Source organism: Peromyscus maniculatus, chromosome 5, assembly GCF_049852395.1.
Source record: "Peromyscus maniculatus bairdii isolate BWxNUB_F1_BW_parent chromosome 5, HU_Pman_BW_mat_3.1, whole genome shotgun sequence".
NCBI lineage: Eukaryota > Metazoa > Chordata > Mammalia > Rodentia > Cricetidae > Peromyscus > Peromyscus maniculatus.
In genome coordinates, this window is record NC_134856.1 from 31,293,469 (window position 1) to 31,311,470 (window position 18,002).

An 18,002-nucleotide genomic window follows, 5' to 3' on the forward strand; every position below is an offset into this window, starting at 1 on the left:
CCTCTTGGGGGTTCTCCTTGCTAGCTAGCCTCTCTGGAGCTGTGGGTTGTAGTGTGGTTATCCTTTGCCTTTCATCTAGTATTCACTAATGAGTAAGTATATACCATGTTTGTACTTCTGAGTCTGGGTTACCTCACTCAGTATATTTTCTAGTTTTATCCATTTGTCTGCAAATTTCATGATGTCATTGTTTTTTACTGCTGAATAGTATTCCATTAAATTGCTAGTATCTTTTGCTTTATTATTTGTGGGAGCCCGTTCTCGGGTTCCTCGTGGCTTTACCCAGCAGGTCCGAATAGAGGATGATTAGGACCACGGGCCTGAGTGCAGGTGTCTGAGATGGTCTGCACTTGGCTGTGCTGGGGTAGAAGCTCTTTTGCTCCACCCCTTGGCATCTCTATAAAAACCCTGGGGCAGAGACAGTCCGGGCCCGTTGGAATAGGTTCCAGGCCCTCTCGAGGCTATCCTTTATTTTCTATCTGTTTATCTCGGCGATATTCTCCACAATAAATCCTTCTATCTAATATTTCCTGCTGATTGCACTCAAGAAAACTCTGGGGAACTGTGGGGGTGGTGGGTAAACGCCCCACAATTATTGTTACATTTCACACACACACAAAGAGAGAGAGAGAGAGAGAGAGAGAGAGAGAGAGAGAGAGAGAGAGAGAGAGAGAGAGAGAGAGAGAGAAATACAAGTATGGTAGTTTTGTTGTTAATGTGTATATGATTTCAAGGCTGAAACAGTTAAGTACTTTAAGTGGCATGGGGACAATTCCAGAGTGTTTCATTGGATCCAACAGGGCAGCTGCTTGATATGGAGGCAAGGAGCCTTGACTTGGCTGCTTGATATGGAGGCAAGGATCCTTGACTTGACTGAAGCAAAGGAACGACACTCAGTGGGAGAAGAGACAGGACAAGAATAATTTAGAAAATAAGCAACTTTTATGGGGAGGAACTTTGAGAAGAATTTAAGATGAAAGGATGGATATTTCTCTTCAATGGCCCAATCTCTTTTCTGAGCTCTAGATCCACATTCCCACTGAACTTCTAACTATCTAAAACATTTCTCACAGGTATTTCAAACTCAGTGCTTGTGGTAGTTTTAACATAATTGACCCCAATAAGTTCATGAAGAGTGACATTATTAGGAGGTGTGACTTTTTAAAAAAATATTTACTCATTTATTTATTTATTTATTTATTTATTCATTTATTTTATATCCTGGCTGTAGATTCCCCTCCCTCCTCTCTTCCCAGTCTGTCCCCCTCATCCCCACTCTGTTCCCACCCTCCACTCCTATGGACAGGTCTCCTGTGAATATTACCAAACATGGCATATCAAAGTGCAGTAAGACTAAGCACATCCCCATGTATTATTAAGGCTGGGCAAGGCAACCCAATATGAAGAACAGGGTCCCACAAGCCAGTAAAAAAAAGTCAAAAACAGCCCCTTTTCTCACTGTTAGGAGTCCTACAAGAGGACCAAGTTACACAACTGTAACATATATGCAGAGGGCCTAGGTCAGTCCCATGCAGGCTCCCTGGTTGTTGGTTCAGTCTCTGTGAGCCCCTGCGAGCCCAGGTTAGTTGATTCTGAGTTTTCTTGTGGTGTCCTTGACCCCTCTGGCTCCTACAATCCTTCCTCCCTCTCTTCAGCAGGATTCCCTAAACTCCATCTAATGTTTGCCTGTGGGTCTGCATCTGTTTCCATTAGTTGCTGGATTCAGCCTCTAGGATGACAATTGGACTAGGCACCAATCTGGTCACAGTATGGCCAGTTCAGGCTATTTATCCACTATTGCTCAGAGTCTTAGCTGGAGTCATCTTTGTAGATTCTTGGGAGATTCCCTTGAGCCATGTTTTTATCTGACCCCAAACTGCACCCTGCTCCCCAGTTTCTAGTAGTCACATTCAGTACTCTACCCCTCTACACCATCCTCAACATAACAACTTATGTTCCCATTCCCACCTACCCTCAGTCCACTCATGAAATCTCTTCAATTTCCCCTTCCCAGGGAGATCTGGGTGCCCCCTACCAATGAAACCTCCTTGTTACCTAGTCTCCCTGGATCTGTGGATTCTAGCATAGTTATACTTTACTTCACAGCTACTATCTACTAGTATGAGTGAGTACATACCATATTTATCTTTCTGGTTCTGAGTTACCTCACTCAGGATGATTTTTTCTTGTTCCATCCATTTGTCTTCAAATTTCATGGTGTCCTTCAACAGCTGACTAATACTCCATTGTTTAAATGTACCATATTTTCTTCATCCATTCCTTAGTTGGGGGATATCTAAGTTGTTTCCAGGTTCTGGCTATTGTGAATAAAGCTGCTATGAACATAGTTGAGCAAGTGTCCTTGAGGTAGGAATGAAGATCCTTTGGATATATGCCCGAGAGTGGTATAGCAAGGTCTTGTGGTAGACTGATTCCCAGTTTTCTGAGAAATCGCCAGGTCAACTTCCATAGTGGTTGTACAAGTTTGCACTTCCATCAGCAATGGAGGAGTGTTCCCCTTACTCCACATCCTTTCCAGCATGAGTTATCACTTGTGGTTTTTTTCTCTTAGCCATTCTGACAGGTATAAAATGGAATCTCAGAGTTGTTTTGATAATCTCAGAGTTGTTTTGATTCACTTCAACTTGAGTTTTGTTCAGAGTGATAGATATGGATCTATTTGTATTCTTCTATACGCCAATATCCAGTTAGATTAGCACCATTTGTTAAAGATGCTTTCTTTTCTCCATTGTATAACTTTGACTTCTTTGTTAAAAATCAGGTGTCCATAGGTATATGGATTATGTCTGGGGCTTCAATTTGATTCCATTGATCCACCTGTCTCTTTTTATGCCATTATCATGCTCTTTTTATTACTATAACACTGTAGTAGAGCTTGAAATTAGGGATGGTAATACCTTTGAAAGTTCTTTTATTTTACAGGATTGTTTTAGCTATCCTGGATTTTTTGTTGTTCCATACAAAGATGAGTATTGTTCTTTCAAGGTCTGTAAAGAATTATGTTAGAATTATAGTGGAGATTGCATTGAATCTGTAGATTGTTTTTGGTAAAATGGACATTTTCACTATGTTAATCTTACTGATACATGATCATAGGAGATTTTCCATGTTCTAAAATCTTCTTCAACTTCTTTCTTCAAAGTTTTAAAGTTCTTTCCAGACATGTCTTTCAATTGCTTAGAGTTACATCAAGATAGTTTATATTATTTGAGGCTATTATACAGAGTGTTGATTCTCTGATTTTTTTCTCAGCCTGTTTATGATTTGTATATAAGATGGCTACTGACTTTTTTTTAGTTAATCTTGTATCCAGTCACTTGACTAAAAGTATTTACCAGCTGTAGGAGTTCCCTGGTAGAGTTTTTGGGGTCTGTTATATATATACTATCATATCTAATCTGTGAATAATGATTCTTTGACTTCTTTATTTTGAATTTGTATCCCCTTGATTTCCTTTGTCTTATTGTTGTAGCTGGAACTTCAAATACTATATTGAATAGATATGGAGAGAGTGGGCAAACTTGCCTCATTCCTGATTTTTGTGCATTTGCTTTGAATTTCTCTCATTGTAATTTGATGTTGGCAACAAGCTTGCTGTGTATTGCTTTTATTGTGTTTAGGTATGTCCCTTGTATCTCTGATCTTCCCAAGACTTTTATCATTAAAGGGGTGTTGAATTTTGTCAAAGGTTTTTTCAGCATCTAATGAGATGATCATGCGGTTTTTTTTCTTTCAGTTTGTTTATATGGTAGATTACATTGATAGATTTTTATATGTTGAACCATCCTTGCATCTCTAGGATGAAGCCTACTCTGTCATAGTGGATGATCTTTTTGATGTGTTCTTTGATTCTGTTTGCCAGTATTTTATTAAGTATTTTTGTGTCAGTGTTCATGGGTGAAATTGGTCTGTAATTCTCTTTCTTTGTTGAGTCTTTGTGTGGTTTGGGTATCAGGGTAACTGTGACCTCATAGAAAAAAATTTGGCAGTGTTCCTATTGTTTATACTTTGTAGAATGATTTGAATGGTGATGGTATTAGCACTTCTTTAAAAGTCTGGTAGAATTCTGAGTTAAAAATCACCTGGCACTGGGCTCTTTTGATTAGAAGACTTTTAATTACTGCTTCTATTTTGTTAGGAGACATAGGTCAATTTAAATTGTTTATCTCATCTTGATTTAACTTTGGTAGGTGATAAGTCCGGTTTTTTGTTTGTTTGTTTGTTTGTTTGTTTGTTTGTTTGTTTGTTTTAGATTTTCCAATTTTGTGGAGTACAAGTTTTTTAAGTATGACCTAATGATTCTCTGGATTTCCAGGGAGTCTGTTGCTATGCCCCCCCTTTAGTTTCTGATTTTGTTGATTTGTATATTCTTTCTCTGCCTTTTGTTAGTTTGGATAAGGGTTTATCTATTTTGTTGATTTTCTCAAATAATCAACCTGTTTCACTGTTTTTTTTTCCATATTGTTCTGTTTCTATTTTTCCATCTCAGTCCTCAGTTTGATTACTTTGTACCATCTACTCTTCTTAGGTGTTTCTGTTTCTTTTTGTTCTAGAGCTTCCAGGTGTGCTATTAAGTTAAGTAGCTAGTATGAGATCTCCCCAAATTCTTCATGAAGGTACCTAGTGCTATGAACTTTCCTCTTAGCACTGCTTTCATTGTGTCCTGTAAGTTTGGGTATGTTGTGCATGCATTTTCATTGGATTCTAGGAAGTCTTTAATTTCTTTATTTCTTCCTCAACCCAGTGGTAACTCAGTAGAGAGTTGTTCAGTTTCCATGAGTTTGTAGACTGTTGTTTCTCTTATTGTTGAAATCCAGCTTTAATCCAGCATGGTCTGCTAAAATACATGGGGATATTTCAATTATTTTTTTGTATCTTTTGAGACTTACTTTCTGGTCAACAGTATGTGGTCAGTTTTGGAGAAGGTTCTATGTGGTGCTGAGAAGAAGGTATATTCTTTTGTGTTTGGGTGAAATGTTCTATAGATATCTGTTAGGTCCATTTGAGTCATAGCATCTGTTAGTTCTATTCTCTGTTTAGTTTCTGTCTAGATGACCTGTCCACTGGTGAGAGTGGGGTGTTAAAGTCTCCCACCATTATTGTGTGCCGTTCTATGTGAGATTTTAGCTTTAGTAATTTTTCCTTTACAAATGTGGATGCTCCTGTATTTGGAGCACAGATGTTCAGAATTGGGACATCATCTTGATGGATTTTATCTTTGATGAATATGAAATGTCCTCTCTATCACTTTTGATTAATTTTGATTGTAAGTCTATTTTGTTAGATATTAGGATAGCTGCACCAGCTTGCTTCTTAGGTCCACTGGATTTGAAAATCTTTTTCTAACCCATTACTCTTAGGGAATGTCTGTCTTTGATGTTGTGAGGTGTTTCTTGTATGCAGAAGAATAACAGATCCTGTTTTGGTATCTAATCTGTTAGCCTGTACCTATTTATTGACAAGTTGAGTCCATTGATATTGAGGGTTATTAATGACCAATGATTCTTAATTCCTGTTATTTTGTTGTTGCTGGTAGTAGTGTGAGTGTGTGTGTGTGTGTGTGTGTGTGTGTGTGTGTGTGTGTGTTTCCCTTCTTTGGGGTTTGCTACTGTGAGATTATCTATTGCCTGTGGTTTTGTGGGTGTAGTTAACTTCCTGGTGTTGGAATTTTCCTTCTAGCACCTTCTATAGAGCTGGGTTTGTAAGTGAGTGTCCAGGTCTGGAGGAAAGGTATCCTGACTGTTTGGGAAGTCAGGGGATACTTGAAGCTGTGGTGTGGTAAGGGATGGTCTTCCTGTCGGGTACAGCAATCCTGTTCTCTCTTAGACAGAGCCCTTATAGCTGAGCTTTGCTCCACCAAGCCCCTTAAGGGGCTTCCTAACAGAGCCTCACTTCTTCTCTCTGGCCCAAGATGTTGCTTCTTCTGCTTCCCTCCCTCTGCTAAAGGAGAAACCCCTGAAGAAATGTAGCAATCTCCTCTGGCTCCAGGGAAAAGTTGCTACTTTTTCCTGCTCAGTCCCTCTAAGGGACATCTCTGCAAAGTTCTTCTGTTCTGTGCCAGTAATCGAAGATCTTTACCCAAGACTCTTTTGAGAAAGAGATTTATTTGGGAAGGAAGAGTCCAGGAAAGTGGCTGCCTCTTCCAGGGTAGGAAAGCACAGCCTACAACTGAACAGGCATAGGGGCTTATTTTTTCTTCCTTTCTTCCTTTCTTCCTTCCTTCCTTCCTTCCTTCCTTCCTTCCTTCCTTCCTTCCTCCCTCCCTCCCTCCCTCCCTCCCTTCCTCCCTCCCTCCCTCCCTCTCTTCTCTCTCTCTCTCTCTCTCTCTCTCTCTCTCTCTCTCTCTCTCTCTTTTCTTTCTTTCTTCCTTCCTTCCTTCCTTCCTTCCTTCCTTCCTTTCTTTTTTTTGGTTTTTCGAGACAGGATTTTTTTTTCTGTGTAGTTTTGGTGCCTGTCCTGGATCTCACTATGTAGACCAGGCTGGCATCAAACTCAAAGAGATCCTCCTGCCTCTGCTTCCTGAGTGCTGGGATTAAAGGTGTGCCACCTCCGCCCAGCTGGCAGAGGGGTTTATATAAGGTGGAGTTTCTCCAGGGAGAAGATTTTCTGCTCAGGAATTGGTTAGTTTTCCTGCTCAGGGGTTGGTTAGTTTCGTTGGTCTGGGGTAGAAATGGCTGTGATTTCAGGGTCAAACTGTGTTTCTTTCACTGGCTCTTTTAAGCTTTTTGGCTTTAATTCTAAGGCCAAGGCATATTTCTTTCACTAGCTCTGATTCTAGAGACATAGTGTGTTTCTTTGGCACTGTTTTCAGAGTTAGAGAATGTTTCTTAGGTTCTAGGTTTAGGGATAAAGTGTTTCTTTCACTGGGTCTCAGATCCAGGGTGTGTTTCTTTCACTAGTTCTGGTTTCAGGGCCAGGGTGGGTTTTTTTGGTTGGCCTCCTTTCCCTACATGATTTGTGAATAATCTTGTTTAAATTTGACTTTGTCATGAAATATCTTGTTTTCTTCATCTATGGTAACTGGCAGTTTTGCTGGGTGTGGTACACTGGGCTGTCTTAGATTCTGCAAGACATCTGTCCAGGCCTTTCTGGATTTTAGTGTCTTCATTGAGAAGTTGGGTGTGATTTTAATAGGTCTGCCTTTATATGTTACTTGGCCTTTTTCCCTTGCAGTTTTAATATTTTCTTTGTTCTGTTTGTTTAGTGTTTTGATTATTATGCGTTGAGGATTTTCTTTTCTGATTCAATCTATTTGATATTCTGTAAGCTTCTTGTACCTTTATAGGCATGTTCTTCTTTAGGTTGGCAAAAATTTTCTTTTATGATTTTGTTAAATATGTTCTCTGGGGTTTTGAGCTTGGTTTCTTCTCCTTCTTCTATTTCTATTATTCTTATCCTTAGTCTTTACATAGTGTCCAAAATTTCATGGAACTTTTGTGTTAGGTATTTTTTAGATTTAACATTTTCTTTGACTAATGAATCTATTTCCTCTATCGTGTCTTCAGTACCTGAGATCCTCTCTTCCATCTCTTGTATTCTGTTGATGATGCTTGCATCTGTAGTTCCTGTTGGTTTACCTAGATCTTCCATTTCCAGGATTCCTTCTGTTTGTGCTTTCTTTATTGCTTCTATTTCCATTTTAAGGTCTTGAGTAGTTTCCTTCATCTGCTTTTTCTTGGTTTTCTTTTAGAGATTTATTGATTTCTTCTAATTTTTTGTCTTTTCCTCAATTTCTTTAAGAGACTTTTTCATATCCTCTTTAAGGACCTCTATCATCTTCATAAAGTCATTTTTAAGGTCTAAATTGTGGGATAGCTGGGCTCTGGTCATGCCATATTTCCCTTTCTATTATTGTGTCTTGCACTGGTGTTTAGGCATCTGGATTCAGAATGATTATAGGTCTAGGTATTGATTCTTACATTTTGCCTTTGTTAGATGGGTGTTTTGTTTCTAGATTTCTCTTTCTTCTCTGGTCATCTGGCCTAAATGACCAAGGGTTCTGGTGACTAGCATGTCTTCAGGTCCAATAGTGTTCCCCCTAGGGATTTGGGGACCTGAAGTCCCTAGATCTGGCCAGGCCTCTGGTAATGTAGAAGTTTTCTTCTGATGTTGTAGGCCAGAGTCAGGGGTGTGGTGTGTGTGTGTGTGTGTGTGTGTGTGTGTGTGTGTGTGTGTGTGTACAATCTGGAATTGTTGGGCAGGGTTAAAGGGGTTTTGTGGGTGGTGGGTGCTGTCTTACATGGGGTTCCTAGGACCACATTGCCTCCCCTAAGGCTGCCAGGGCTGTGGGCCCAAGTGTGGAGCCCAGAGGAGGGGTGCAGCCTGGGGTTGCTGGGTGGGCTTTAATGAGTGTTAGCAGATAGTGGGCAGTGTCATCTCTGAGGTTCCAAGATTGGGCCAGGACCCTGGGTAAAGCAGAAGTCTTCTGATGTAGACCAGGATATGGAACCCAGGGTCCTGGGGGGAGGTGTGGCCATGTTGGAGTGGGTATGGCCTTGTTGGAGAGGTGTGTCACTGTGTGGGGTGGCCTTTAGGTTCCCTATGCTCAAGACACCACCCAGTGACACAGTCCTTCCTATTGCCTTCTGATCAAGATGCTGCCAGCACCATGTTTGCCTTCACACTGCCATGCTTCCTGCCATGATGATAATGGATTGAACTTCTGAATTGTAAGCCTCCACCTCAATTCAATGTTTTCCTTTATAAGAGTTGTCATGGTCATGGTGTCTCTTCACAGCAACAGAAACTCTAAGACAGTATTGAAATCTGTATCCTACTTCCTTTTCTTTCCTCCCTACTCTCTTACTTGAAACTATCAAAAATTCTGTACTGTTCAAACATCTACTAGGATACTCAAAGCAGAAAGGTGGTAATCTATTGACTCCTCCCTCAACATTTTCTTCATCCAGTCAACCACAAGTGCTGTCTACTGATACTTCTCTATATCTCAAACCATCCTCACCATGCACCAGGCTACTGAAAAAGCATACTAAACCATATTCCTCTCTTTTGTCACCCTCTGCCCCAACACACTATTCAGAACAGCCCACATTCTAATCTAATATGTCTTGTCACTGATCTACTTAATGTCACAAATTACATGCTATAAGCCTTGATTAATAATATGGATTAATAATATGGTTTTTAACATGACTTTTTAGAACCCTCTTAATGTGCCTAATATCTTTAGGTTCCTCCAATTCTACTGCCCAAGACTCTGTAACATGAATTGCTAAGTGGTCTTATTAATAGAAAACCCAGAGCTAGATATTGGGGTAAAAGCTGAAAGATCAGACAAATAGAACAAGCCAGCCACAAGTTCTTACCACTAGGAAATCCTCAGCCCAAGAGAGCTACTTTCTGTATACTCACGCCTTATATATCATTCTGTGCCCTGCCATCTTATTTCCTCTCTCCACCCAGCTACATCACTGCTTCTTTCTGCTCAGCTTGATCACTTCCTGTCTGTCTGTACAGATCTCCAGACCTCTATGGTTAACTAGTGCTGGGATTAAAGGCATGTGCCACCACACCTGGCTCTGTTCCTAGTGTGGCCTTGAACTCACAGAGATCCAGATGAATCTCTCCCTCCCGAATGCTAGGATTAAAGGCATGTACTACCACTGCATGACCATTATGTTTAATGTAGTGGCTAGCTTTGTCCTCTGATCCCCAAGCAAGCTTTATTTGTCAGAGCATAAATAAAATATCACCATATCTACCAGCCCCACAATGTTCCACCTCACCCAAGGCCATTGGTGTAGTCTTTCCTTGTGCCTCCACAGCCGTCTGACAAAATAGAACTCTCTACATATCAGTATACTGGCACTGCCCAACCCCTATACCAGACACAGCCATTTGGCTTAAATGACTGGCTTTGTGAAATTAAGTATTCACATAGTACCAAAGACTTTTCAAAGTAATCTGTACTTTCAACTGGCATGAGTGTTCTATGAAATCATATACCAGGAAATTAAACCCAATATTTAATGACTATTATTACATTCAAAAATATATATTATTTAATTGATGTAATTTTACCTCAATTAAAAATATTAAATAAAAGAGGATACATTATTAAGTAAATGAAAGTTCTCCAGGTACCTAGAAACCGCTTGTATAACAAACTATTCTACAGAAAGTCAACGCGAGAGCCCTGAATAGGGTGAACAACAGACTTTGTGGCTGCTATGGATTTTGACATAGGACAATGAGAGGTGATTAATATTCTATCAGACTTTCAAAGGATTTTTGTAAGCTCCAAAATATTAAAGACCATTGACCTATGTGTGGTACATTGCTATAATAACTTTAAATTTGGATTTTTAAGATTGTAAATACTTCTTAACCTAAACCTAAAATTTTGACCAACATTTCCTAAGGTACAAAATTATTTAAATTATAACTAAAATATTGATATTAAATAAAATTTTAGAGATATTATATTCAGGAAAATATTGTTTGTGTCACTAAAATTTTTACGACTATTATACCAAAACAAGCAGATTTTTAAAAGAAAAGAACTTCTTGATTGGTAGAAATTATGCTGGTAGTTCAATATTACAATCTTCATGATCTTTTGATTTATGACTGCTAAGATAGTTGAACATTGCTTCATTATTTCCAAACATACCCAGACTAGGAGGATTTCAAAAAGCAATAGTGAAAACAGAACAGTCACTGTAGACACTGTCCACAGCAAAGAGCTCTGAAGTACAAGCCAAGCAACAAGACTTTGGAAGTCTCCCAGTGGAGGGATTACCATAGTTCCATCCATTACCCAGTGATTTGCTGTGCAGCCTCTAGAGCAGAATTTCTACCACAGATTCCACCAGCATCAACCTCTCATGGAGGCATGATCCTGGTGCATCACTTATTGTACTATAAGCCTGTCCTTCTACCTTTTGTCAGTAGGCAGAACAATTTTAACCATATCAACAAAAAGGCCATCTAATTCACAAATGCCAGGCCAGGGGTGGAACAAAAAATAATCGATGACCGTACCAGAATTTATACTTTATCTTAGCCAAAAGGCCGAGAAGTGATCTGTAACAGAATTTATAACCAAACAAAAGTCCACAATCTTCTTTCTACTGGCTCTGATCCCCAAAAGGTACTTCCCACTGTTTTCATCTCAGACTCTACTGCCACAGAGAAATTCAACATTCTCCACACCAGCCTCTTCTTTTAAACCTCATCTTAGTTACAATGTTGCTAAACTTCTGGACCCATTTTTGTTCCAGAGGTTATGAATGACTATGGTTCTTTTTTTTTTTTTTTTTTTTTTTTGGTTTTTCGAGACAGGGTTTCTCTGTGTAGCTTTGCGCCTTTCCTGGGACTCACTTGGTAGTCCAGGCTGGCCTCGAACTCACAGAGATCCGCCTGCCTCTGCCTCCCGAGTGCTGGGATTAAAGGCGTGCGCCACCACCGCCCGGCTATGACTATGGTTCTTTTTGACAGCTGGAAATAATACAATTAAATCATATAAGATAAAAAACTGTGCACACAAAACGCTAAAGTTGTGCATCATTAGGGTACCATGGTAAACTTCTAAAATAATGTTTTATTGAATCAACTTACTCATTTCATGGTTACTTATTGAGCAAAGACCATAGGTTAAACATTTTTATATATTTAAAAATAGCAACAAACATATCAGGTGTTATAATCTAACCCAAATAAAAATTTAAGCACATGAAGAGATAATGAACATGAAAAATAGCAGATAATATAGTTGAAATGATAGAGACTCATTATGGTATGGCAAGGTAGTATGTGGTGATATGAACACAAAAATAGAAACTACATACTTTCAACTCAGCCACAAAACTGTATTGCCTGTGTTAGTTGGTTGTCTCTTGGCTATGACCAAATAACTGACAAAACTATGCAAGGAAGGGTATTTAGTATTATTATCATTATTATTATCAAGTCCCAGGAGACAGAGTCCATGATGGCAGGGGAGATATAACAATTGTACCAGGTAGAGGCTGGTCAGTCTGTCTATAGTCACAAAGGAGGGAAATGAATGCAAGTGCTCAGCCGGCTTTCTCCTTTTTATCCAGGCTAGGATTCAGCCCATAAATGTGCAGTGTAGTGGGTAGCCATTCCAGCTTTGATCTGGAAGTTCCAACTCCCATTGAGGCTTCAGTAACTGTCACGCCTACAAGGCAGGGCTGAGATAGGACCCTGAAGACCCAAGATCCGGATGCGCTGGTTCTCTTGGTTCCTGGACCCCAGACACTGGCGGTAGACCGAGCAGAGTTCTCCAGAGAACACTGCTGGACTGCACCACACCTTTCCCAGATCCCGTTACCTGTCCCTTCATTTGTGAGTTACCCTGTAGATGTATCCAATCGTCGTATTAAAATAAGAAACACAGAGCCAATGTAAAAGAGAAAGCCGAGAGGTCAGAGCTCAGAGCTAAAATCTTACCTCCTGCAGTGCTCCTAGCTTCCCCGAGAGCTACTTCCTGTTTGTCTGTCTTTAAATAGTCTTTCTGTTCTGCCTTCTCATTGGTTGTAAACCCAAACACATGACTGCCTCATCACTGCCTGTAAGTACCGCCCTCCAGGTCTTAAAGGCGTATGTCTCCAATACTGGCTGTATCCCTGAACACACAGAAACCTACCTAGCTCTTCTAAACACCATGCTCTTGCTATGGCTCTAATAGCTCTGACCCCAGGGGAACTTTATTTATTAACATACAATTAAAATCACATTTCAGTACAAATAAAATATCACCACAAAATAAACCTCCCTTTTAACTATGTGGAGTGGCCTTAATAATTTCACCAATAGCCTCCATTCAGGGCAGCTTTTCCCACCTCAATCTAGATAATTACTCACTGTCATGCCCAGAGATTTGCTTTCATGGTGATTCTACATCCTGTCCACTTGACAACACTAAGCATTGCACAGCCAATGCAGATGTGTACACAGCATAGAATATTATAATGTAGAGAACTGGACAGAAGAGTGCAGACAGCAGCTCTGTCCTGTGGACCAGGGAACAGGAGGATTAGTTGCCTCTCCGTACTCTGGACCAGGGAACAGGAGAGTTGGTTGTCTGTCTGCACTGTGACCAGGGAACAGAAGGATTGGTTGCCTCTCTGTACTGTGGACCAGGGAATGGGAGGGTTGTTTGTCTGTCTGCACCATGGACCATGGAATGGGAAGGTTGGTTGCCTATCCACACTATGGACCAGGAATGGGAGGGTTGGTTGTCTCTCTGCACTATGAACCAGGAAACGGGAGGATTGGTTGTCTATCTGCACTGTGGACAAGAATTGGAGGGCTGGTTGCCTCAGTAACTTGGAGTTTATAAAAAAGAAGCAGCAGATAGAGTTTTCCTGGCTAAGATTAAAAGTAATCAAAACCACAAGATAACTGTACAATCAAATCTTGGAGTTTACTAATTTCTAAAGAATATGCAAAGGAGCACCATGTGTGATCTGGACAGAAGTCATAGACAGGAGGTCATATGTTCATGTCAGGAAGTTCACACTTCATGTCCAGTCAGTGTAAAGCAGCATAAGACCATGAGAAGTAGGGAAAAGTGATAAGAGTTTATAAATATGGCATATACTACAGAGGACTAAATGAGAAAAAGTCAAGGAAATCAGCTGGAAATCCACTATACTTATTTATGTGAGAGCAGATTAAAATAAAATCTGAGGGGGGAAGCAGAGGAAAAGAAAATATAAAAAAATATGTGAAACTCATAGCAATTGGGTACAGCAATAAAAATGTCAAAAATGCAGACAAAACTAGGCAGTGACCTGCACGGTTGATGTTGAACATAGGTAGTGCAAGAGAGAAAGTACCTGGGAAAGTTAGAGAATGAGTTGGTTTCAGGCTATAAGAAGTATGACCTAATTATGGAAATTTTAAGTAGGCAACATAATACCTGGGTCTGAGCTACAGAGAAAGGTCTATGATACAGCTTTATTGGATTCAGAAACAGTCTTGCCCAAAGCAGTTCAAGTAGGTGACAGGATATGCAGAATAAGCATAGTCTTTGGTGTCAAACAGGTATTCATCATCTTTGACTCAATTCGGAGTACTCGATTTAACATATCTGAGCCTGGATTTCTTCTCTTATAAAACAGATACAGCAGTTGCCTAAAATATTAGTTATGGGTTAAGTATAAAAAGAGTTTACTTTTTATAAGTAAATTAGATTTAATATCAGAATGATATATAATAACATATGTTATCATATATAATGATAATATAATGTATACACTTATACTTACGAACAAGCAGACAGCTGTGTTCTGACACATAGATGCTCAGCGGACACAACCATAGGTCCCTTCCAGAGGGAACACAACCGTAGGTCCCTTCCAGAGAAGACACAACTGTAGGTCCCTTCCAGAGGGGACACAACTGTAGGTCCCTTCCAGAGGGCTACTTAGAAATGTGTGCTCTTCTTTCTTATTTACTTCATTCTTCATAGTTTCCCAAGCTTTAGCCTTCAAGAGGAGGACATTTCTTATGTTCTCACAGTTTTATCAAGAGGCATCCATTTGGGCTTTTCTTGCATTTGAGCAGCCAAAAGAGATCCTTGTGGTTTATTCTGAAAGTTGGGGTTGCTGTTTCTAAAAGTGGCCAAGGTGGTTGTTGAGGGAAGGGAAGGGTTGCCCACAGTTATTTTCAAAAGGAAACATTTGACCAACTACAAGAATACCCAGGATCTTGGAAAGCAAGAAGTATCCAGTTATTCTAACTAGAAAATAAATAGCAAAAAACAAAAAGACAGTTTGCTCTGGTTCCAGAACTTCCAAGCTATGGGTTAGCCTAGTATTTTGTTCAATGTTCAATTTCTCAGAAGAAAAAAAAAACTATTCCCAGTGCAAATTATTCATTTCATTAATCAAAAATGTGTAGATAGAACTTTGTTAGAAAATTACACAGCTATTTCCAGGCAGACTATTCAAAATTTTATAATTGAATCTACATAAGAAAATGTAGAGACAGACATCTTATATGCAAGGTACCTCTTACCTTAGTCTTTAGTCTTTGAAGTCTTTTGCGTTCAAGCCATCCCCTGATAAATGCTTGTGTGATAGTAATCAGTTTAACAATTCTTTTAGTAAATATGAGTTTGTTTCTTTCCTGGAACAGTTGGTAAATTTCTATGTGTGGTCCAATTCTTTTAACTTTACTATCTAATTTATCAGACTTTGGAACAGCCTTTGCCCTAAAAATAAAATATTAAAACTTCTTAGTGATAACTAGAAAAATAAACATATCTACAGACTTAAATTCTTTAGATGATGAATGCACACACACACATACACACACACACACACACACACACACACACACACACACACACACACACACCTTAGTACTGAGGATTGAAGCCAGGGCCTCCTGCACAAGCACTCTACCACTGAGCTACATCTCTAGCTCTTTTATATCTTTTTAATTTGAAACACAGTCTTACTAGGTTCTTCAAAGTGCCTTTGAACTCACTGTATCCTTTGTAGGTATTGAACTCATGAACTTTCTGCACCAGCCTCTAGAGAAGTTGGGATTACAGGCCTTTACTATTAGGTCAGCCTTCAATGACAAATGTATAGAAATAAGAAATGAACATAGAATTGAATATAACATCTCACTTAACCATGCTGATAAAGTTCCCAAAGAAGGCTGAAAATGCTAGAATCAATATACCATGTATAACATTAAACTTTCAAAGGAAGAAAATCCAAAAGAAAGTGTATCTTTCAAACTCACCCACAGTTATACAAAGAGGAAAGGTTAGTCCAAATAATTTTCATGTCCCTCAGTTCTACTCTAAATATGCTGTCATTTGTCACTTATGTGCCAACCCAGCATCATCAAAAAATTACTTCTGGTCCTAGACCTGAGGGGGCAGCAGTGTGGCAAGCAGAGTGGGTCATGGGTTACAGGAGAGGCCAGAGAGGGATCATACTGGAGACTTCAATCAGCCTTCAGTGCTAACGGGAATAACCCTGCAGCATTGACAATAAACACAGAAGAAAATGCCAGTTCTCTGCCATGAGCATGTGTGTAGTACGAGTATGCAGCCTTGGTAACTTTGTATCTACAAAAATCATACATATGATTTATTTTTAACATGGTAACTGGTTTCTCAAAGTCTCTCAGAGTCTACTTCTCTTGAAAATTCTTAGCATATAGAAACTAAAAAGCAGAACTATTGTATGTCTCCTGGGCACATACCTAAAGGAGATTCACAGGGCCGGCCACCCACCATATCTACTACCTCTTCTCCAGTCCGCAGGCCTCAGAATTTCACACCCACTTTTCTTAGTTCTCAGAGTAAATCTCTGACTCAAACTGTCGTTTACCTTTATTTTCTTCTGGCCTGTTTTTATTTCTGCATTAAGTGGGTTCTTGAGCAAGTCTCTTTTGTTTTGTTTTATATGTGTTATTATTTCTCTTCCCTTGGTATCTGAAGAACTGAGAGTCTGATTTTGATATCTGCACAGCCATCAAAGCTTAGTTGCCAGCAGATAGCAAGGAATCTCATATGTCTTTTCTATTTTCTTCTACAGTTTGTCATGAAGGCTGTGTTATCTTCTAATTTGCACTGTCTTGGATGTCACAGGAATATCAGTATCACGTCATTCTGGAATATGAATTTCAACTTCATTTACAGATAATTCTTTAGAAAAAAATTAGAATGTAGATAATCCATAGATTTTAAGAGCCAGAGGACCAGGACACGAGCTGGTAGATAGTGTCTTCTCCCCATGGCAGGGCAACCACACCCATGAACTATCAACAGTATGGTTGCATAAACAAGACCTGGATAACGAAAACATGAGTTGCCATGCCTTAATTCTAGATGAGGAACTCCAGTCAGTCAATGAATTCTGAGAGTAAGAATTTCAGAGCCAGAGGCCCAAGGCACACCTGCTACTAGATATCGTCTCCTAGACATAATTAGGAAAATACACTCATGAAACCCAAAAACATGGGCACCTGAGCAAAACAAGCATAATGGCAACACTAACTGACCTGCCTGTGTGAACAAGAAAAATTCCTCAAGGCTCCACCTCTAGATGAAGAGTTAGAGGAGGTCAGTGGCTTCAGAGACAAGAGGAAGCAGTGTCCTCCAGGAACAAGCTCCTACATAATTTGTCCAATCCAAGTGATCCGCACACACACACAAATATTCCTACATATGTAGATGTATAAACACATGTATATACATGCAGCAGTAATAATTAAAGAAGAGATCATGATTCAGGAGGGAGAGGTGGGTCACAGTAGGAGTTGGGGAGGGAAGGGCAGTAGTAATATAGCTGTTGAGCTCATGTATGGTGTTCTCAAAATGATTTTTTTTAAGAAATGTAAACATTTTAAAAAATGTTGGAAGTGATTTTTTTAACAACTAAAAAGAAAATTTTTACCTCAGGGCCTAAATACACACACATTGGTTAGTAATGGTTAGATAATAACTAGCATTTAAAGCAGAGAAAAATGAGATAGAATAATTTATAGAGGACTTGCTAGAAAAAACTTGAACTATTCTTACAAATAAAGGATCTGAAAAGAAGCTAAAAGAATATACTAAATTGTGACAGATGAATTTTGATGAGGACAATAATAAAATAGGTAAAGGCTTACAAATTCATGGCTATAAAATGTTACACAGGGGTAGAGAATTTAACTAAACAAGAGTGCTTTTCTAGCATGCATATGGTCCTGAAATTGATCCCCAACACTGAAAAACCAATCACAAATGTCACACAGGTTGGATAAAAAGAAAGAGTTGCCGGGCGGTGGTGGTGCACACCTTTAATCCCAGCACTCGGGAGGCAGAGCCAGGCAGATCTCTGTGAGTTCGAGGCCAGCCTGGTCTACCAAGTGAGCTCCAGGAAAGGCGCAAAGCTACACAGAGAAACCCTGTCTCGAAGAAAAAAAAAAAAAAAAGAAAAAAAGAAAAGAAAAAGAAAGAGTAAAATTCATTGTGAAATCCT

The 18,002-nt window shown here is 39.5% G+C and overlaps 1 protein-coding gene across 11 annotated transcripts in view; it reads right to left on the reverse strand.

The window, feature by feature from the left end:
• Iqcm (IQ motif containing M) overlaps positions 1-18,002 on the reverse strand; it is a 471,750-nt gene that overhangs the window by 185,868 nt on the left and 267,880 nt on the right. For all 11 annotated transcript variants that reach the window (XM_042277514.2, XM_076571981.1, XM_076571978.1 and 8 more), the window contains exon 10: positions 15,031-15,226. In XM_042277514.2, the coding sequence (XP_042133448.1) occupies positions 15,031-15,226 (196 nt within the window). The remainder of the gene's footprint in view (positions 1-15,030; positions 15,227-18,002) is intronic.